The sequence below is a fragment of the Polistes dominula genome, unplaced genomic scaffold (genome assembly GCF_049000335.1).
Source record: "Polistes dominula isolate Pdom_NZ unplaced genomic scaffold, Pdom_raw_medaka contig_79, whole genome shotgun sequence".
Lineage (NCBI taxonomy): Eukaryota > Metazoa > Arthropoda > Insecta > Hymenoptera > Vespidae > Polistes > Polistes dominula.
Genome location: NW_028300916.1, coordinates 1,976,823 through 2,000,287, shown reverse-complemented (window position 1 = coordinate 2,000,287; position 23,465 = coordinate 1,976,823). Strand labels below are relative to the sequence as shown.

The window sequence follows — 23,465 nt, the reverse complement described above, 5'->3', positions numbered from 1 at the left end:
AAACAGTTGAGACCTAACCTAACTTGTCATTTTGACATAAGAAATTTGTTTCCACATAAACATTTAAATATAATTCAATATAAAGTATTTTTCATAAATAATCAATTATATAATATTAATATAGTGTTAATTAAATAAGTATTGTAAATATTATGAACTTCCTGATATTAATTCTAAAAATATTAATTGTAATTCAATTATCTGAAGCCACATTGTCACCGCCTACAAATACCGGGAATAAAAAGGATAAAAAGGATAAAGGGAAGGTAGATAGTCAGGTATATAAAATAATAAAAAGACTGTATCTTTAAATGAAATTAAATAATAAACTTATTCATTGATTATTTCATAATAAGTTATTAATGTTTGTTTAATAACAATATTAGAAAGGTCCTGTCAACAAAGACGTTTTTCAAAGGAATTTAGTAATTAAGGATCCTAAGGTGATTGATATTATTAAGGAATCTGGAACATATTATTCAGACACTAAACGTAGAAGATTTTCTGGTGAAATTTTAGGATATATTACTCCTGTAAGTATAATAATTAATATTAAATTGTCACTATAATATTAATTTACAACGAATGATGTTATTTTAGTGGAACAGTAATGGATACGAATTATCAAAAACTTTTCATGGAAAATTTACAATGGTATCACCAGTATGGTTTTCCATATTACCAAGTAATACTTCAACATTTCCATTACCAACACACGATGTTCAAAAAAAATGGTTAAAAGATATGAGATCGATGAACAGCGAAAGTCATAATGTAAAAAGTATGTTTTTAATCTATAAATAATAATAATTATATTATATACCACTTAAAATGATTGTATAAAAATCATTAAAATATTTTTTACTTCAGTTTGAATGTATTTCAGTTTTACCAAGGTTATTGTTTAAACATTGGTCAACAAATGATATTGTTGAATTAGAAAGTAATACACTAAAGCAACAACAACTTATTACGACATTAACCGATACAGCGAAGGTAATGATTTTATTTTTATTTTTATTAAATTATGTATATTTCTATGATTTCAAATATTTCATTACAGACATTCCGTTTTGATGGTTACGTGTTAGAAATATGGGATCAGTTTATATATACGGGTATCAATGTACAGATTTTATTGTCTGTAGTTAAAGCTATTTCTAAAAAATTAAAAAACGGAAATCTCGATGTAATATTAGCAATTCCACCATCTAGAGGGTAAATCTTATATTTTTTTGTAATAATATGATTAAATGTAATTATATATAATTATATGATTAAATTTTATTCTGATTTTTCAGTTCAAAGGCACAATTATTTTCAAGAGATCATTTCAACGAATTATCACCCTATATTAAATCTTTCTCATTAATGACATATGATTATTCGAGTGTTCAACGTCCCGGTCCTAATAGTCCACTTTCTTGGGCAAGACAATGCGTAGAATTATTAGTTCCAGATCAAAATGATCCTAAACGAAATCAAATATTATTAGGGATCAATTTTTATGGATACAGTTATACTCCGGAAGGTGGTGGGCCTATTTTAGGTTCGCAATATTTAAAAAGTCTTGAAACATTCAAAAGCAAGATTCAATGGGATGATAGAAGTAAAGAACATTTCTTCGAATCAAAGTAAGATTTTAATTTTATCTTTTTATAAGATTTTTTTCGTATTCTACTCTACATTGACAAATTGTTTATTTTATGTTTCAGATCTTCCTTGGGTAGCGGATATGTTTTTTATCCTACTTTATATTCTATGGTATTTCGATTCGATCTTGCTGCAGAATTAGGTACAGGTATTGCTATTTGGGAACTTGGTCAAGGGTTGAATTATTTTTATGACTTATTATAAAAACTTTTTCAATGAAATATCATATTCTGCCAGTTGGATTATTCCATCAATCGATCGATATACGTATCTAATTGCCTCTAATTAAATAATCGATAGTAATTATTATAACAAGATATCATCTACTATAAAAATATTATTAATTTTATAATATATTCAAATGCATACAATATATAGATAGTATTCTTACAATTGATAAAGATTTTATTTCGATCGTAAAGTACATCGTCAATTTATCTAAAAAAGAATTATGGAATATATTTTTGGATATATTATTACTGTAGGTGTATTTTTTCAGTCTTTTCAGTAATATTATTATTATCTTGAAGCATATTCGTATTATCTCGTCCTTTAAACGTCATCATCATTTGTGGTCCATGTATTATACGATACATTAAATCCCAACACATTTTTGCAGGTAATAAACTAACGTAAAAATAAACAAATTCATTCCTTAATAATAATAATAATAATAATAATAATAATAATAATAATAATAATAATAATAATAATAGTAATGTCAATTTTAAAGAAATACTATTAACGTGACAACTTACTATTTTAATGGCAAAAAAAGTCTGATACTATTAGGTAACGTAACATTTACTTTATTTAATAATATTCCTGTTATAACTTCTTCAGCAACGTACTCTGGTTCAAGCATTTTCATCAATCTATCATTTTTTTAAAATTTATAATCAATTATTATATATACATTATTACATGTTCACAAATATTTTAATTACCTGGGTTTAACTCCATCAAACATTTTCGTGTTAATCAAAAAAGGACAAACTAATGTCAATTGAATTCCTTCGTAACCGTGAGCCTTAAATATATTTCAATTTTTATATCCAATAATAATAATAATAATAATATTACTTAAATATAAAAAATAGAAGAACAAATGTTTTTGTTTACTCTGAGTTCCGTAAAAAGACTTTCGTGAAATCCAATGGCAGCAAATTTAGTTGCCGAATAATCGGTGCAATTGTAAGTTCCTAATAAACCAGCAACACTCGCAATAGTTACAATATGTCCATAATTTGCTTTAATCATATCTTTTAAAAAAATTTTAATCATCTAATTCAACGAGAAACATAATTTCAATATTATTTTTGTTAGTAAAATTGATCAAAATACATTAAAACTTACCCAATAATGTGCTAATACATTTATTTTGAATGTACGCTCGATTTCTTCGTCTGGTATATCCAAAAGTGTTTTACCGTATACATAACCAGCGTTATTTATCAATAAAAATACCTATTTAAATATATCTTATAAAATTCATTGAAATTATATTTCAAATAAAATAAATAAAACAAAATATTATTTTCAATAAATTATTAATTATATTATATTTTTATGTATGTGCAATGAAAAAAAAAATTGAATTATAAATCATTTTTACACACTTACATTACCAATTTCAATTTTAATTGATTTCGCAATTCTATATATTTCTCTTCGATCGGAAATATCGCAATAATATCCCCAACATTTACCACCTTGGTTTTTAATTTCATTCACTGTATCTTCGAGTGCTATCAAGATAATATAACAAATCAAATTAAAAAAATAAAAATAAATATATATATATATATCGCCAAATAAATATATCATTTTGATAGATCATTGAATTATTATATATTTTTTCTTTTTAATAATAAATTTATATACCTGATTTATTAATATCCAAAATAATAACGTGAGCACCCAACTTAGATAATTTTTGGACAATTATTTTTCCAATTCCTCCAGCACCACCAGTTACCAATGCTATTTTTCCTTTGATAGATTTTTCACGATAACGTTTAGGGATGATTGTTAATATTATTGTCTCACATATATAAATTATTGACATAATCACAAATAATATAATATCGTAAATAAGGGTTAAAGTTTCTTTGAACTCCATCCTAATTTATCTGAATAAAATAAAATGATATTTTCTTGTTTTTTTTTTAATCATTCTCATTAATATTTATATTTTAATTTACATTAAAATTGTATTGTTTAATGATGCAAAGTTTCAGAGTATTCCCATATTTGCTGAACAATTCAAACGTTCAAACCAAAGTTTGCTAATACGGAGAGAAAGTTTTCTTGATAAGATGAAAGTTGCAATTTTTCTTTTTTTTTTTTACTTACATTAGACACTTCTTGACACTATATTTGTACAATGGAAAATTTAAAAAAAAACACACACACAACTCGTTTGCAAAATAATATGATACTTTGCAACTTCATATTTCCAATTTCACTTTAATCTTACCGTGACCGATTCAAATATTCCCACACCATTTTGTAACACGAATAATTGCCATATATTTCTATTATTTATATAAAATAATAATGATTTTATTTTTTTTTTTAATAAAATAGAAAACCTAATTTTAAATCGATAACATTTTTATAATAAATGTTTATAATAAATGGGTAATTGCAACTACCGAATTTCAACTTTGCAAAAATATACAAAATTTGGTCTTATTTAATACTTATTAAAATAAAAATTAATAAATATAATTATTATATATTTTATATTATATTATAATTATTTATGTAATATTATAATAATAATATATATATAATAATTATAATATTATAAAATTATATTAAAATAATATTAATAAATATAAAATATTAAGATTGTTTTATATAAACATTTATTGATATTAATAATAATAATAAAAATAATAAAAACCTGTTAATCGAAGTTAATTAAATTCCCGCAATTTTTAAATCGTATTTTGAAATTTTTCCGTAATATGTAACTAGCTCTTCCATAGACTATTCTCAACTGCAAAGAAAATTATAAAGCGAAAGGTACTTACTTATCCCCCAACTCATATAGGTGTAAGTACTCTTATGTATACGTTGCATCCCGCAGGTTACTTACAATAGTATGCAACATGTTTTCTATAGTTTTCTAATATCTCTCATCATACTATACTATCGTATGTTATCTATCATATAACTAAAACTCTCACTATTTTTTTTTAATATTATAACATGGACTTTAACATGACCTATAGAAACTGTTACCATTCAAAAACATATTATCAATGCAATTAAAAACAATGATTGACTTTATTCTGCCATACAACCTGTTTCTTTTGTATAATTTGCATATAAGCGTCATTAATATTATTTATGTTACACATATATATATATATATATAAAAATTTAATTTTAAATAAGACAGTTTTTGTTGATTATCTGTGTTCGTTCATTTTCATTCATTCGACGATAAAAATATTTCTAATTATACCTTTGCGTATTATTATTTCTAAGAAAAAGGGTTAAACCAGAAAAAAATGATAAAAGCACAGTAAGGAAGAAAAAAAATTTCTAGAAAGAAAAAAAATCTACTAGGTAAATTGGTTTTACCTTTACCAAGAGAGATAGATAGAGAGAGAGAGAGAGAGAGAGAGAGAAAAGGAAAACAAAAGGAACGTGATTTCTAATTTTCCTTAATTGCAGTATGAGCCAATCATAAGAATATACGTGAAAAAAGATATACGAGTAGTATAAATCGAATCTTTCGAGTGGAAAATAATAAAATCCAATTGTAAATCCTAAAACAATTAAAATGACAGATAAAATATAATTATTAAGATATACATAAAACATTTATAAATAATTGCATTTATTGATTTATCGATCAATTAAAATTATACGAAAATTTATTTCAGATTCGTAAAAATTCAAAAAAAAAAAATCCAATTTATTTTTGAACTTGGATTGATAAAATGTGACGTAACGAATTTATTACAATTTTTAATATATGTGTCTATGTGGATATAGATATAAGGTGAATAATTACATAAATTCTATGTTATTTGGTGAAAGGATACTTTTCAATATCTAGGTCGACCACCGACTCTCTCTCCTTTAATCAAAGAAATTAGAGTTAAAGGGAAAGCGTGTATTGTATTGTTATAAATAAAAATTAATCAAAATTAAATATTCATCATTTTTTCAACGAATTTTATTCACACATTTGTTTTTCTGCTTTATGTCATTTAAATGTTTCGTACATTTATGTCATATAAATAAGAATTGTTAATAGAGCTTTGAGTTTTTTTTTATCAACTATTATTTTACTCGTTAAATTTCATAATTTGTATGCGCATTTAATAAATTATTATACATGAACTTTTACGAGTAGTCATCGTACAAAGAAATAACGAATGGGCTCATAAATAAAAACTAACGTTTTTATGCATTGGTCCAGGTGTAAATAAAGAAAAATGTTTTATAATTATGATTTAATAGAATTTTTTTTTATAAGGATTAATATTAAATAACAATAGAATAATATATGAGTATAATTAACAACTTTGAAAGATATCTTAAAAAGCTGATATCTAATTTAAATCTGATCATTACAACCATGTATTATAAAATATACATTAATATTTATAATTAATTAATAACATAAAACTAAATGAAAATTCATTTATAATTTATATATTTACAGTCTATGAATTTATTAGCAATAATTTTGGATCACTCATCATAGATATATGTACAATGTAGCCGAATATAAATATTCAAAAATTACCGCGCCGAATTAAAGGGACGCGTGAAAAAATGGCGGGGGGCTCTGAGTGATTGGTGGCGCCACGAGTGGTTACCGAGAGAACTCGTTGGAACAAAATTGACTAGATCGATAAAGTTTTAAAGTGTATATAGAACGATGTAAGGTTAAAAAAAAAGTATCATGTGTATTGACGATGACGCTTCGTTATATATAATCCTCGTTTGATATATTTAAATTGTGAATAACGAAATAAGGTACGTATTACGTAACCCTTCATATTTATATTTTAAATCTTACTTATATTATAAATGAAAAAAATAATGCGTATAATTAATAAAGTACAACGGGATACCAAGTTCTCGAAGCGTGTCGGCGTTCACACGATTATGTGCTTATGCGCATACAAACACGCGCATGTATATATAGGGTGCACGTAAGCAAATGTAATCGACAAGTGGCGCCACGTAACGTTTAATTTAGTAAGTGCGTTTTCTTCGAGCGGGAGGATTTGGCTCTGAATATTTTCATCGAAAATAAAGGCACGAACGATTTCAAACTAACTTGAACATATTATTAAGACAACAATTTAATAGGTATTCCTTTTTTTTATTATTAAAATATACTTCTACGTTAATAAATATTTAAATAAAATAAATTAATATATCAAATGTATTTGCTTATATATGCTTGTGAAAGAATATCTTTCAAATGTCTATCTCTGTGTGTTAAATGACACATCACAATACGTTTAAGCAAGTGTTTCTTATCTTTCTATCGGACGATAAGAATGCATATTGTAAATATTATTATTTTTCTTATCTTTTTTTTTTTCGAAATTCTTGACTGTAAGAATGAAATAAAGAATAAGAGAAATAAATGAAATTATACATATTATATTTTCATATCTAATGATGATTACGTGGAAGATAAGAATTAATGATAAATTGATGATGATGAGTAAAATATTAATACATATAGCGATAAGTTATTTGTAACGCGGGAAATTTAAATTTTGTATCCTACCGTAATACATTCGGATTATCGCTAATATGCGAATACAATGTTTACTTTGATCTTATCGCACAATTAAATATCACCATTGAATACTGTAAAGAAGTTACACAGATTAGATTTTATCGTTTACACTTAACGATATCTCGTATGTAATTATTTTTATAGATAATTTATATCCGCGTATCATATATATATAAATTAAATTTTAAAATCATTATAGTCTTTACAAATCAATTGGATTTCGTTGAACAGTTTCTTCTTCTTCTTCTTCTTCTTCTTCTGTGAAAATAATATTTTCAAGTAAATAAAATAATCATTGAAATAAATCAAACGAAACTAATTATAAGTTAATGGTAAAAGCATACGTTTCATTGTAGTTAAAGATAATAGATAAAAACGAAATGATAGTTATTTTATTCTACGTCTTTGAAAATTGCATCCCATTCTTCTTATCATTGGTCGAGATTATCTTGAGTTTTAAACGAAAGTTTCCGGGCATGTTTGGGGGAAATCGAGTGATACTGCGACCGTACCATAACGTTCAACAACGTAATTACATTAATGGCGTTGGCCTCATTCGCTATTTTCATTCCGGACATTAACAATTTCCAATAGAATCTGCCATACTATTCGTAATGTTTTTCCAACGGAAATTACTTAGTAACTTTACTTTATATTCAATATTTATCGTATTTGTATTTGATTATCTTTACGATCCTTCGATGATTATTATAATTATTATTATATCTTTATATATATATATATATATATATATATATATATATATCTAAAAAAATATTTAGGATATAAGATATTTTTTTAATTTGCATTGTAAAACAAAATTAGATTCATTTTGATAAAAGAAAGAACAAAATCGAACGAATGTAAGAATATAATTTTAATTTGAATTTATTTATAGAAATAATTGAGAATGGTAATAAAATTGTAAGTAATGTCGAAGACTAAAATAAAAAAAAAAAAAAAAAATAAAACAAAATGGTAAGAAAGATTTGATGATTCAAAAGTAGAAATAATATAAAAGTACTTCTATAAAATGTACGGTAAAAAAGTAAGAGTAAAATTTAACGAGTTATTAAAAGTAAGATTACGATTTCATAAGAATAAAATTAAGATAAGTTTTTAGTAGAAATAATAATAATAATAATAATAAAAAAAAAGTAATATAATCTAGTTAATAAGTTTATTATAAGTATAAGATAAAAATAAGTCAAGTTAGAAACTTAAATTATATGAAATGTGAAAGATTTATTATGTGCTTTAGTTTTTTGTTTTGTTTTATATGATTTTTAAATCTAATTTAAATATATCATTGTAGTTTTATTTAAATAATAATAATAATATTATTATTATTATTATTATATTTTTCAGAAATGTCGAATAACGCAAACGGTGAGAATGAATTTTCCGAAACGAAAGATGGAGTGTCGGTTTTAAAAGCAGATGAAGCGTTCTCGTTGAAATTACAAATTCTCTCGGAACATTTTATTCAAAAATACAATCGGGAACCTACCTTTGTAGTCAAAGTTCCTGGAAGGTGAGTTAAATATTAATAATTTGATACGTAACAATTAGATTTGAAATTCAATTGCACATATTTTATTATTTATTTGTGAAATTAATGCTTCCGATTTGTTCGTACATTCGTACGTCTTGATCCATTTGATTTCATTCACCTCTCTCTGTGGAATAAATAATAAATTATTATTATTATTATTATTATCTAAAGTTTATATAAAATTTCAGAGTTAATTTGATTGGCGAGCACATCGATTATTGTGGATATGCAGTTTGTCCTATGGCAATCAAACAACACATTCTCATAGCTGTTGGGATATCAAATGATCATCGAATCAGTGTTACCAATGTTAATTCGAATTATCAAGATTTTTCATGCGATTTCGACAACGTGAAGTAATTTATTTAAAATTATATATAAAGTATTATAAATAATATTATTAAAAAATGATTGATTTAATCGTTATTATTTGTATTTGTTTTAGAGCATCAATAGATGATTCTAAAACGGGACCAATTTGGTATAAATACTATTTATGTGGTATCCTGGGTGCTCTTGATGTTATCCCGAAGGAAAAAGTTCCTAAGGGAATCTTAGCTGCAGTATGGGGTAACGTTCCAGCTAATGCTGGACTTTCTAGTTCCAGTGCATTAGTATCAGCATCTGTTCTTTCATTGTTTCATGCTAGTCAGGTAAATATTCTTCATATTTATTCATTTACTCTTTTATTTATTTATTTATTTATTTTATGTTTTTATAAATTTATTATAACTATAAAAATTAAATATTAAATATAATAAATGTATTAATATTGTTTCTATTAAAATTATAAGTTTATTGTGTTTTTATAAAAGAATGGTAGAATCTTTAATATTTAAATTAATTAAAAAATATAATTGTGTGTTGTTAGGAAGGCATTTTTTTTTTTTTTTGTAGAATTTTCTATAGCAATTTTTGTTACATTTATACGTAAATTAAATTTTTTAATAAATAATAATAAAAATAAATTTTAATAATATAATAAATATAATATATTAATAGCATAAATAAATAAATATAAATATTATATATGCATTAGTAATATAAATAATAAATATAAATAAATTTTTGAATAAATTTAAATACAATTATACATAAATTAAATTTTTAATTTATTGAATATTTTTTTATTATTATTTTATTTTAACATTTATTTTGAGTATTATTACACTTTTGGATTATATGTGAATTGTAAATACGTAAGATATCAATTTTATACTGGAACAATAAGAAAGATATGATATTTTTCCAGGATGTTTTGATAGGAAATGACACAAACAGGAAAATGTATAGACAGTGGTTCGAATAATAAAACATTTCAGTAGTAGAGTATATGTGAATAGTAAAACGTTTGAATAATAGATTATTGGATATTGAATATTTTATATACATAATAATACATAATAAATATATATATTAATAATTTGACAATATAAATATATTATCAAATAAATATATTTAATTATCTATTATAATTAAATTATAATTTTCTATGATGACATTAGCCTAACTATAATTAGATTAAAATAAATTGTGAAAGGCTATTATACACTTCGTATATATATATATATAAACGAGATATTTCGAGATTGAATATCGTTCACGTCATATTCTCAACGAGATATTTTGTGACACGATATTATTTGCCATACACGCTTTAAACGATAATTATCATAGATTATTTTCAATAATACTTACTTTTCGTATTTGAATTATTCCATTCGTATATAACGAATGTTTAATGAAGAATAAGTTATATGTTTTTATTAATAAATCATTTTATTTTTCTATTGAAAATGATGAATTATTCGAAACACGATATTATATACATTCAATATGACGTTAATATTTTTTCCATAATAATTATTATGAAATATTTTCATATAAAAAGCATTTCGTTTTGTAGAAATGACATTTCTTTTTTTTTTTAAATGAAAATGTCGAGATTTGATTTATTTTTCTTTCACGTTAAGAATTTATCAACGGTGTATTATAATATGATTAAATTTAAAATTGTTCAATCGTGATTACTACATTTAAAAAAAATCCAAGTGAAAACTGATGAAAACATAAGCAAAAATTCTTTCTCATATAAAAAACCTTATTTTATTGCAAATATTGAAAAAGTGTTGGTCGTAATATACGGAAGTGATGATATTAGGTGGTTCGGAAAGTCGTTTCGTTTTTTGCTCACACAATAATGACATTAGTTGATGCAAACCGACAAATAGTAACACATGAGATCGATGAGAGGTCAAATTTATCAAATTCAACTATTAATGATCACTTGAAAGGTTTAGGTTTAATTTTGAAGCAAAAATTATCTTCATTTTTACAAAAGAAAAACGAAACGACTTACCGAACCACCTAATATTATAGGAACGATTAAATATATTTTCTATAACCATCAAATGCAAATTTCAATCAGATATTTCTTTTTTTTCACTTTAATCCGTTAATCTTCTTTAGGTAAAACTATATTGCACAAACTTATTCTTTCAAATTAATGAATTTTTATTCTAACGAGAAACGAGGAGTCGTTTGGCGAGCAAGCTGTAAGATTATAGTTCATCTACTAGGCGCATTTAAAGCTATCTCACAGTAAAATCCTCCCTTTTAACATTTATGAAAGTTGCTCGACGAGAACGGGATAACATCAAATCGACTAAAAAAATATTTTAATAATCGTGACAATTTCTTTTTTTCCTTCCTTCCTTCCTTCCTTTCTTTTTCTTTTTTCTTTTCTCATTTAAATATTCGTAGCGTCAAAACATTTGGAAAAACAAAAATTTATACAGTGAGTTGAGAAACAAAAAACAAATAGAAAACATAATTTAATTATTAAATGTGTGTGTCAATTATTTAATATAAATATTTAATTGAAATAAATAATTATCTTAATATATATATATATATATATATATATAAATTACGTGTCACGTTGTTTGTCCACAATGGACTCTTAAACTATTGAACCGATTTTAATAAAATTTTGCACACTGTGTGCAGTTTCATCCAACTTGAAAGATAGGATAGTTTATATCTCAATTTATAATCGCAATATTATTTTATTAATCGCGAATTATTTGTTTATTAACAAAGAGTCATGATTATCTCTGTTGGTTCGATAAGATTCTAACAAATGGCGGTATAAGGTAATTCGTTGACTTAAAGACGTGTGTATCGGACTAATTGTGAGTCACAGCAACGTGTGGCGGGGCACCCCATATATATATATATATATATATATATATATATATATATTATAATTAAATATAGAAAAAATATATATATTATAATATAATTTAATTATTTTATTTCTTCTTTTTTATTTTTATTTTTTATTTTTCAATCACGTTTCAAAATTAATTCAAAATATGTCACGTTTGTATTTTGTAATTATATTTTCTTTTTATTTCTTCTTTACTTTTTCTACTTGAAAATATTTCATAAAATATTTATACGTTTCCTGGAAATTAATAGATAAAAAAAAAAGATACTTTTCTTATTTTTTTTTTATTTTTTTTCTTCTTCTTCTTCTTCTTCCTTTAATTTAACTTTACTTTTCATTGAGAATTCTAAAATAAATTATTCACAATGTCTATATTACGTTTCTATTTTCATTTCATGAACCATATATATATATATATATATATATATATATATACAATATTCTTATTTTTGCTTTTTCTATCTTATTCTTTTTTTTTATTTTCTATTTTGAGATCAATGAAAAATGTTCTCAAGCCTAATGTCTTCCTTTCTATCTCGAAAAAGGTGCACTTTCACGTCTATGTGATTATGCGTTGGATGTCCTCGAATGGAATTCCATTGGAATTTCTTGATATCTTCTGCATAGTTCTCTCTCTCTCTCTCTCTCTCTCTCTTTTCTAAAAAACAAAAAAAAACAGAAGAAAACAGACAGATAGAATTCTTGGGGCACTTGATATTCAAAATCGAATTACGAATACGTTTTGAAAAATTTTATTGAAAATAATCGAATATATTTTTTTATCTTTTTTTATTTGTTTATTTATTTTATTATTTTTTTTTTTTTTTTTTTTTAATTAATACTTCTATTATTTTTTTTTTTAGTTCTCACATTTTAGGTCTCCTTTATTTATTTCTATTATTATAATTATTTTATTTAATTCTCTTCTCATCGAATTTATTAATTTAAATTTATATAATAAAATGTCTAAATTTTTGTTCTCTTTGTTACTCGTTTATTTATTTTATTTATTTGTTTTTAATATTTCTATTATTTTTCTTTTTATTCCTCAGATGTTTCAATTCTCTCATATTTTTTGTTTGAATTATAAAAAGGAACTTTAATTAAAATGACGATAATAATAATAATAATGAAAGAAATGCAATTGCTAAAAAGAAAAAAAAAGAAAACACACATGTATATAATTTTCTCTCTATCTCTTTTCTTTCTCTTGAATGTTCCTTTTTCTTTTTCTTTTTCTATTTCTTTTTATTTGGATTCTGACAATCAATCTTCGACGAGGAAAAAGTTCTTTTAATTTTCTCCTAAGATCCTTTTAACACGTTCACAACGTAGAAAAACGTAAATAACTAAAAAACCTTATTTTACGATCTTGAAATCAACATGAATACTTTGATGTTATCGATCGTATTAAAATAACGAACCGGAAAAAAACTTTTTTCTACGTTTCCTATTGCTTCTTATTTTCTTTTTTTCTTTTCATTTTTTTTTCTTTTTTTTTATATATTATATTTATTTCCTTTCTCACGTTTCAAACTTTTCGAATTTAAAGTAATTTTGTTCGGTAAAGAAAAGTCAAAGAAAAAAAAAACAAAACAAAAAGAGAAAATAAAAAAAGGAGAACAAAAAACGATAAATAATTTAAAAAAAAATAAAAAAAAAAAAAGAAAAAAAGGAACAAAAATTGAAATTAAACAACTTTAAATCGTGAAATCTTAGTAGAATTTAATTAACTAAACGAGAAATACGATGTCGACGAATAAAACTACTACTTTTGCGCTGACTCGTGTACGTTCGTTCCACGTTATCGATCAAAATTGAACGACAGATAAGAAACTATTTTTTCTTCTTCTTCATCTTCTTCTTCTTCTTCTTCTTTTACTACTTCTACTTCTACTTCTACTTCTACTTCTACTTCTTTTAAAAGTACGACCTAGAAGGAGAAAAGTAGCCCGGTGAAATGGTTTTTTTATCCGTCGCAGATGGTGGAGAAAAAATTTCAAGTGCCATTTAATTCTCTAGTCCCACCTTTCTTCTTTTTTTTTTCCCTAGTTTTTTTTTCCTTTTCTTCGTTTTCAATTAATTGTTTATAAAAATAGAACAAAAAGAAAACAAAAGATATGTATTTTTTATTTCTACTTTTTTATCTTTCTTTAAATTTTGTTTTTGTTTTTCGTTAATCGTTTATAAAAAAAAATAAAAAAAAAAATAGAAAAAAAAATTTTTTTGTTTTCTATTTTTTATCTCTCTCTGTTTAAAAAAAATAAATAAATAAATAAAAATATTTGTTTATTATATATATATATATTTTTAGATATTTATATAAAAATATATTTTTATATCAAAAAGAAGAATAGAAATATATTTTTGGTATTCTATTTTTTGTCCTTCTTTATTTTTCTTTTTTTCTTTTTTGTATTCCATTAATCGTTTATAAAAAAAATAAAAATAGAAATATATTTTTGGTATTCTATTTTTTGTCCTTCTTTATTTTTCTTTTTTTCTTTTTTGTATTCCATTAATCGTTAATAAAAAAATAAAAAATAAAAAAGGGAACGAACGTATTTTTATCATCGAACGTTGTCCGTTTAAGGATTTGTTTTTCAATTTCGTTTTATTTTTTTCTTTCTCTTTTTTTTCAATTTCCATTTTTATTTTTTTGCTTTAACTGTTCTCAAATTATTTAAACGATAAATTGTATAGTACAAATCTAAAGAATAAAACGTGTCTGGTTTTGTTTCCAAAAAGGATTTTGTGATACAATTTTATATTGAACGACGCTATATAAGATAGAAATAAATGAAAAAAAAAATTAGAAAATAAATAAATAAAATCTCGATGGAAAAAGTTTCATCGACAAATTTAATGTTTCATTATCGATTTTCGTTAAAAAAAAAAAAGTAACGCGTTTTTTCACACAAAAGTAATGTTTCTTTTTTCTAATTGTTTTTTTTTTTTTTTTTTTTTTTATTTATTCCTTCTTGTTTGTTTCTCTTTCCCCCCTCCCCCCGTTTATTTTCATTTTATCGAGCAATAGCTTTGACAAATAAATTCTACGAAAACTTTTCTAGATAATAGAGCGAATAGAATGAAACATTTTAAAAAGAAAAAGAGAGAAAGAAAGATACGAAATTTGTTTTGGTTATCCCCATAAGCTTTTAAGTGTACCTTGATCTACCATAATTCCTCTGCGTTCTTTTAACGAAATATCAAGTATAATACATTTCTTTTATAAATCCTTAATATTTGTTATTACATCTAACATTAAAATAAAATCCTTAAAATTAATATATATATATATATTTATTCTATGTTATTAATGTTATTATCTTAAAACAAATTCTTTGAACGATTTAAACCTTTTTTTAAAACGAATAATTAATCCTATCTTCGTTGTTTTTTTTTTAAATTATAAATAAAATTTATCTTTTATATAATTATGTAAGATAAGATAAGAAGTTTATTTCAGGTATACCCTTTTAGGGTGTTTACCCCGAAGGCCCCCCCTACAATATATAATTATGTATTATATATAATTTTATATCAATTAAATATTATATAATTATGTGTATATAATTATATAATAATATAATATATATAATATAATATATATAATATATAATAATAACTATATATATTATTTTATTAATATATATAATTATTAATATCATTAATATATATATATATAATATATAAATTAAATTATTATATATATTTATATTATATTAATATATATTATATATATTATATTATTATATAATTATATACACATAATTATAATAATATATTATATATTATAATAATAATATATATTATATATAATTATATAATAATGTATTATGTAATTTATAAATAAAATTAAATAATAAAAAAATAAATATAAATTTAAATAAAAGTAATCTTAGATTTGTTATTTTCAAAAATACGAAAAACAAAAAAAAAATATAATTAATTAAATATCAATTTAATACAACCATATAATCAACGAATTGTTTATGTTAATTACAATAAATAATAATAATAATAATAATAATAATAATAATAATAATAATAAATATTACAGTATCAATTATCAAGAAAAGATTTAGCAACGATCAGTGCAAATGCTGAAAGATATATCGGAACGCAAGGTGGTGGAATGGATCAAGCAATTGCATTTTTAGGAAAAACAGGTAACAACATATTCCTGACATAACAAAAAAAAAAAAAAGAAAAAAAAAAAGTATAAAAAAAATATATCTAGTACAATCGAATGATAATATATTCACACTGGTGTCTATTCATAGGTGCTGCAATGTTGATAGAATTTAATCCTTTACGTACTACCGCCGTTACTTTACCTGAAAATGTTGTTTTCGTGATAGCACATAGCCAAGCTTACCACAACAAAGCATCTACCGTTGATTATAATCTAAGAGTGGCAGAATGTCGCTTGGCTGCTCAGGTATTATTCAAAACTTCCCCTTTTATTTCAGTATTGTAATATCTTCTTTATGTGTGTATGTGTGTATGTGTGTGTGTGTGTGTCTATACTTTTTATTCATTATTTTCCAACAACTTCATTTTTCCATGATTCAAAGTAAACAAAATCTTCTGTGCATTCGTCTCATTCTCTCGTACCTGGGTTGATTATTTTTTTTAATGTTTCACTTGTACTGTGTGTGATGTGCATATATGATATATTTTTTATTTTCATATTTAACCTAGTAATATCATTTTTCATCGATTTAATCTCTTATATAAGACTACGAACAGTTTGCAATATCGCTTGCTATTTGATACGTAACGTAGAAATTATTATTATGCTTTATATAATCGATATATATATATATATATATATAATGTATTTATATAAAATATATTACATTGATTATAATAATTAATTATATTTTTAGGTAATTTATTATTTAATTATATTTATTAATTATATTATAATTATATTAATATAATATTAATTAGAAATTAAATTAATTTGTATTACTTTATAAAATATAATTATATTTTTTATCTAATATAATTATTAAATAAAAAAAAAATTAAATTAATATGGTATAAATATAAATAATATAATATATTAATTAGATATATTGATTATATTATATTAATATAATAAAATAATAATATTATAATAATATATTATATTATAAATTAAAATATATTATAATTAATTATAAATTATAAATATATATTATATAATATATATAATAATAATAATATTAATTATATAATTAATATAATATTTATTATATTAATATATTATAAAAAATATATTATATTATATTATATTATATTATATTATATTATATTATATTATATTATATATATATGTTAAAAACTTAGAATGAATTTTTAAAATTTTATTTATATAGAAAATTTTCTATAGATTGATTTTCTGATCAAATTTTTAATTAATTGTAATTATTCGTTAAAATTTAAAACTTTTCAATGATATAAATATGTTTTTTTTTCTTTTTTGATATAAAATGCTATTACTAATTTTAGACAAATGAAACATTACATTTACAAATTGTTTGCCATTTATTTGAATCTTGTTTTTTTTTTTTTTCAGATAATAGCCAAGAAGAGAAATAAAAATTGGAAAAGTGTGATGAGATTAATCGACTTACAAGAAAGTCTCGGTTTTAGTTTGGAAGAAATGGTATCAGTTGTGATGGAGGATCTCCATGAAGAAGCTTACACCATGGACGAGGTAACTGTCGTGTTTTTAAGACGAATCCCAAACCAAAAGACGATTTATTGGGTTCGCAATAAATCTAAAAGCTTAACTTCGAACAACGATATTTTCTTTTTCTTTTCTTTTTTTTTTATTGTCTTTCTTTCTTTCTTTATTTTTCTGTTTTTACAGATTTGTGAGTGTCTTTCAACGACTTATGAAAGATTAAAGGAATCATCTCAAATTGCTAACTTTAATACCACGCAAATGTTCAAACTTCAACAACGAGCATTACACGTGTTCCAAGGTAAATTATTTCTAGAATTATTTAATAATTTTTATTTCTGATATTTCATTTTATTGAGAATGAAAAAAGAAAAAAGGGAAAAAAGTAACTGAACAAAAAAGAAAAACTCCCCATTTTCATATATCGAAGTAGTAAAATAAATTTTTTAACGAGCATAAGGCATTTGTAATAAATTCAAGCACGTGCATGGACTACTTTACAAATCCTATTAATTTTCGTGACAACTACATATCGATTTGCTTCGGTGGATTAATAACTTTGCAGATATTCCAACTTAGATAACGAGTTTTGCATGCATTTCAACTTGTGGAAGACGATTGTGTTTGAAAAAGGGGAAAATTATTTATAACTTGATCCATTGAAATATTTCAATCTTATATCGATTAAATGATAATTCTATAAAGAACAAGACAAATTTCATTATGAGATCAATTATAAAATAAAAATGTAATTGTATGAATTGTTTTACAATTTTTATTAAATTTTCATTACAAAACGATTACGATATCAATTACTTGCAGGATTAATACTTCAGCAGATATTTAAACTTTACGTGTATTTCAAGTTACTGAATTATTTTAACGATAAATTGTTTCAAATATGAATTATATGAAATAAATAAAATAATAATAAAAATAGATGAAATAAAGATGAACAAATTATTTCAAATATGAAATAAATAAAATAAATTAAATAACAAATTATTTCAAATATAAAATAAATAAAGGACAAATTATTTCAAATACGAATTAAATAAAATAACCAATTATTTCACATATAAAATAAATAAAATAATAATTAAAATAATAAGAATAACAAATTATTTCAAGTATAAAATAAATAAAATTACAAATTATTTCAAGTAATAAATAAATAAAATAAATAAAATAACAAAGTATTTCAAATATAAAATAAATAAACTAACAAATTATTTCAAATATAAAATAAACAAAATAGCAAATTATTTCAAATATAAAATAAATAAAATAACAAATTATTTCAAATATGAAATAAATAAAATAATAATTAAAATAATAAGAATAACAAATTATTTTAAGTATAAAATAAATAAAATTACAAATTATTTCAAGTAATAAATAAATAAAATAAATAAAATAACAAAGGTCTTTCCGTAAGGTCTTTCCGATAAGTCAGTAGGGTCTTTCCGATAATTCCGTAGGATCTTTCCGATAAGTCCGTAGGGTCTTTCCGATAAGTCCGTAGGGTCTTTCCGATAAGTCCGTAGGGTCTTTCCGATAAGTGCGTAGGGTCTTTCCGAAAAGTAGTGAGGTTTTTTCCGAAAAGTAGTGAGGTTTTTTCCGAAAAGTAGTGAGGCGATAACTACGAAGCATAGCGTAAAGAGGAGACCGAGTATAAGAAAAACTGTATAGCTACATTCCGTCTAATTCTCTCGCAGGCTCAATCCTATATGTTTGTCTTTTTTTCTCTCATTATTTAGTATAGTAGCCGTTTAATAGCTTCGTTACATAGCTCCGTTTCCGCTTATTTACTTTTCAGATCACTCCCATTCCAAAGAAGTTTTCACTTCAATAAAATAAATAAAAACTGATGTGAAACTAAATTGAACCAAATTCTATAAAAAAAAAAAAATTAAACTAAATGAAATATTTAAAATAATAATAAAAAAAAATAGAAATAAAGATTATGACTTATCAATCAAATACCATGTTTCTTGCATTCCCATACGAATCCTATAAATTTTCATGAACGACGACATATCGATTGCGTCTGACACACATACATACTTCAGACCTTGGCATCCTGTGAGAGCATCACACCTTCATGGAATTTATTGCCCTGGAGACGTAACGAAAAGCAAAAGACGAGAGAGGAGATATAGAAACCCTCCAAAGAAGATTCCCACACTCTTCTTACCTTATACCTTTTATACTTTTACCGAAGAATATCGAAAAGAAAACGTTGAGAAAATCGTCGATTTTGTTTCTATTTTTATTACTTCACTACCACCACCATTACTACCACCAATACAATTATACCTTTCAAACTTCCCATCAATTATTTTGCCTTTTTTATTTTCTTTTTTAAAAAAATTATATTTTACATTATTTTATTTCAATTATACCACTTACTATTATTTAATTAAACCACCACCACCATCAACCACTTTTGAAACATCGTATCCATTATTTGACTTTTAGTTTCTTTCTAAACTATATTTAAAATTATTTGATTTTAATTATACCACTTACTATTATTTAATTAAACCACCACCACCACCATCAACACAATTTATACCTTTGAAACTTCCCATCCATTATTTTGCCTTTTTTATTTTCTTTTTTTACAAATTATATTTTAAATTATTATATTTTAATTATACCACTAACTATTATTTAATTAAACCACTACCACCGTCAACCATTTTTGAAACATCGTATCCATTATTTTATTCTTAGTTTTTTTCTAAACTATATTTAAAATTATTATATTTTAATTATTCTACTTACTATTATTTAATTAAACCATCAGTACAATTATATCTTTTGAAACCTTTTCACAACCATTATTTTACATTTATTTTTTTCCAAACTATATTTAAAATTATTTTATTTTATTTATACCACTTACTATTATTTAATTAAACCATCAGTACAATTATATCTTTTGAAACCTTTTCACAACCATTATTTTACCTTTATTTTTTTCTAAACTATATTTAAAATTATTTTATTTTATTTATACCACTTACTATTATTTAATTAAATCACCACCACCACCATCAACCACTTTTGAAACATCGTATCCATTATTTCGCTATTTTTTTCTGAACTATATTTATAATTAATATTTCAATTAAAATAGAGAACACATATTCAATTGTTTAAAATAATATTGATTGTATAAATGTTTCAGAAGCTAACAGAGTTATTGAATTTCAACGTATAAACAATGATGACACGTTAATGGAAGATGTGAAAGTTCGGTTATTAGGTGAATTGATGTCAAAAAGTCATCTTAGTCTTTGCAAGCTTTACGAATGTAGTCATCCACGTGTCGATGCACTCGTCGACAAGGCCATCAATTGTGGAGCACTCGGTGCTAGAATTACGGGAGCTGGGTAAGTCCCAAAATCTTCCTGTATACATACATACATATATATATATATATATATATATATATATATATATATATATATGTATATAAATGCATAAGTTAAGCTTTCAAAGGTATAAAATGAGAGAGTGAGAGAGAGTGAGAGCTTTTATCTGAAGATAAGAATATATATGTACGTTCTAAGAAAGCACAAACTTTAGCTTCCATTTTGATTATCTGATGCTTGTCCTTTTTACTTTGCATTTGTTAGAAATCAAATAAATTATTCATAAATGAAAATCATCAAAATATATGATAGATATTTATTATCTATTAAATATCATACACATACATCTATAGATATTTATCTAAATGTCTGTGTTTATGTGTATACTTTTGAGATACTTTGAAAAAGAAAAAAAAAGGAATAAAAGTTTAGTTTTCCCTTAGCTTAGCAACCCTAAGTATTTTCCCCTAGGGATATACTTCAAACAATACTAAAACATCCATTAGACTACTAATAGATGTCTATTGACAAGTTTGTGGGTCACACCCTGGAACTAGCATATATAGTAACTTTTATTCCCGAATGAGTTTACAAAAGATCAGCTGTTTTCCCTATCTTCGATCTATCTTATTATTGTTAGAAGAAAAACGTGAAAGAAGAATTCTTGTATATGTGTTAGTATGTTGTTCTGTGTATATATATATATATATATATATATGTGTGTGTGTGTGTGTGTTTGATAAATGGAAAATGAATGTTATTCGAACGTGAAGGATCCGTTGATTCGTCTTATTTTTCTTTGATACATTTTTCATTTTACTCGACGTATACATATATATATATATATTTGACCTTGAAAATATATTTATTTTTATTCTTAAAAATTAAATCAATTTTTCTGTCACTGTTTATTTGAAATTAATAAATAATATATTTTTATATTAAATTTATAATTTTTATATTTATATTTAATATATATATATATATATTAAATTATACATTTAATTATATAAATATATATTAAATTATACATTTAATTATATAAATATAATATTTAATTTATTAAATATTTATAATAATTTATAAAATATTTTTATAATAAATTTATATTTTTATTTATATTTAATATATAATTTATTATATTATACTATTTTATTATTATATATTTAATATATTAAATTTATATTTTTATTTATATTAAATATATATTAAATATATATTAAATATTTAATAAATTAAATATTATATTCTTATAATTCAATTTATAATTTTATTATAATATAAATATTATAATATATATATTATAATTTAGTATATATTAAATATAAATAAAAATATAAATTTAATATAAAAATATTTTATTTATTTCACAAAAATATATTATTTAGACGTGGTATAGCATAAAAGATTTGTATTACGTAATGCATATATCATTTATATTACAATAGATGGGGAGGATGTATAGTAGCAATCATTTTGAAGGACAACATTTCTCAATTCGTTGAGAAAATTCGAAAATATCTCTCTGAAAGTTGTACAACCAACGGACTTGACTTGGAGGATTCGGTATTTCCAACTGAACCTAATCAAGGTGCTACTATTTATGTACTTTAGTTCCTAATTTTATTTGCAATACTTTTGTCAACATTTGTATTATTATATAATGATAAGTATAATTATATAATGAGATACTCGTATTGATACTCTTCCTATACATTCGTTTAGTACAATTATAATATATTAGTTTACGTACACTTATAAATAATGAATTAATTAATTAAGAGATGATTAGAATACTATTTTATATTAAGTAATAGTGAACAATAACTGTTTATACACTCGGTTATTTAATATTATTATATCATAAATATATATGTTATATAATATTAATTGCAATAATTATCTATGTATGGTGCATTATGTAATTATAATCATTTAAATATTAAGATTATTACTTAGACGTATAATATATGAATTAGAATCAAAATGTTAAATCAAGTAATACGATATTAAATAAAATTCTCAAAATATAAAAAATGTAAAAGTTTTTAAAGTAATTTTGTTTGTTTTCTTTCAAAGATAAATAAAAAAGAACGAGATTTTCATATTTAAAATTCATTTCAAAATTCATCATTTATAATCGTTAATGGTTGAATTTAAAGAAAAGAAAAAAA

General features: G+C 22.8%; 3 protein-coding genes across 5 annotated transcripts; 2 read left to right on the top strand and 1 right to left on the bottom strand.

Annotated features, from left to right (window-relative positions):
- Positions 1-4: 4 nt before the first annotated feature.
- On the top strand, positions 5-1,860 carry LOC107074507 (chitinase domain-containing protein 1). Of its 2 annotated transcripts, none has more exons than XM_015336009.2 (7): positions 5-266; positions 387-533; positions 601-781; positions 887-996; positions 1,064-1,218; positions 1,302-1,634; positions 1,716-1,860. In XM_015336009.2, the coding sequence occupies exons 1-7, from the start codon at positions 153-155 to the stop codon at positions 1,855-1,857; spliced, it is 1,182 nt and encodes a 393-aa protein (XP_015191495.1). In that variant the 5' UTR covers positions 5-152; the 3' UTR covers positions 1,858-1,860. The 2 variants fall into 2 exon arrangements, with proteins under 2 accessions (XP_015191495.1, XP_015191494.1); XM_015336008.2 differs by having other exon boundaries at positions 5-278.
- A 155-nt stretch (positions 1,861-2,015) lies between these two features.
- LOC107074509 (estradiol 17-beta-dehydrogenase 11) lies at positions 2,016-6,659 on the bottom strand. 2 transcript variants are annotated; one of them, XM_015336013.2, is made up of 8 exons: positions 4,565-6,659; positions 3,538-3,785; positions 3,277-3,401; positions 3,010-3,120; positions 2,776-2,937; positions 2,601-2,683; positions 2,412-2,528; positions 2,016-2,280 (listed from the first exon to the last, which is right to left on the bottom strand). In XM_015336013.2, exons 2-8 carry the CDS (start codon positions 3,773-3,775, stop codon positions 2,130-2,132), a joined length of 987 nt encoding a protein of 328 aa, XP_015191499.1. In that variant the 5' UTR covers positions 3,776-3,785; positions 4,565-6,659; the 3' UTR covers positions 2,016-2,129. The 2 variants fall into 2 exon arrangements, with proteins under 2 accessions (XP_015191499.1, XP_089027031.1); XM_089170905.1 differs by having other exon boundaries at positions 4,695-6,659.
- Positions 6,660-6,844: 185 nt separating this feature from the next.
- On the top strand, positions 6,845-22,978 carry Galk (N-acetylgalactosamine kinase). The gene is made up of 10 exons (XM_015336052.2): positions 6,845-6,999; positions 8,810-8,975; positions 9,185-9,352; positions 9,442-9,649; positions 16,292-16,400; positions 16,515-16,672; positions 17,798-17,938; positions 18,095-18,209; positions 21,105-21,309; positions 22,740-22,978. The coding sequence occupies exons 2-10, from the start codon at positions 8,812-8,814 to the stop codon at positions 22,903-22,905; spliced, it is 1,434 nt and encodes a 477-aa protein (XP_015191538.2). The 5' UTR covers positions 6,845-6,999; positions 8,810-8,811; the 3' UTR covers positions 22,906-22,978.
- The last annotated feature ends 487 nt before the right edge of the window (positions 22,979-23,465 follow it).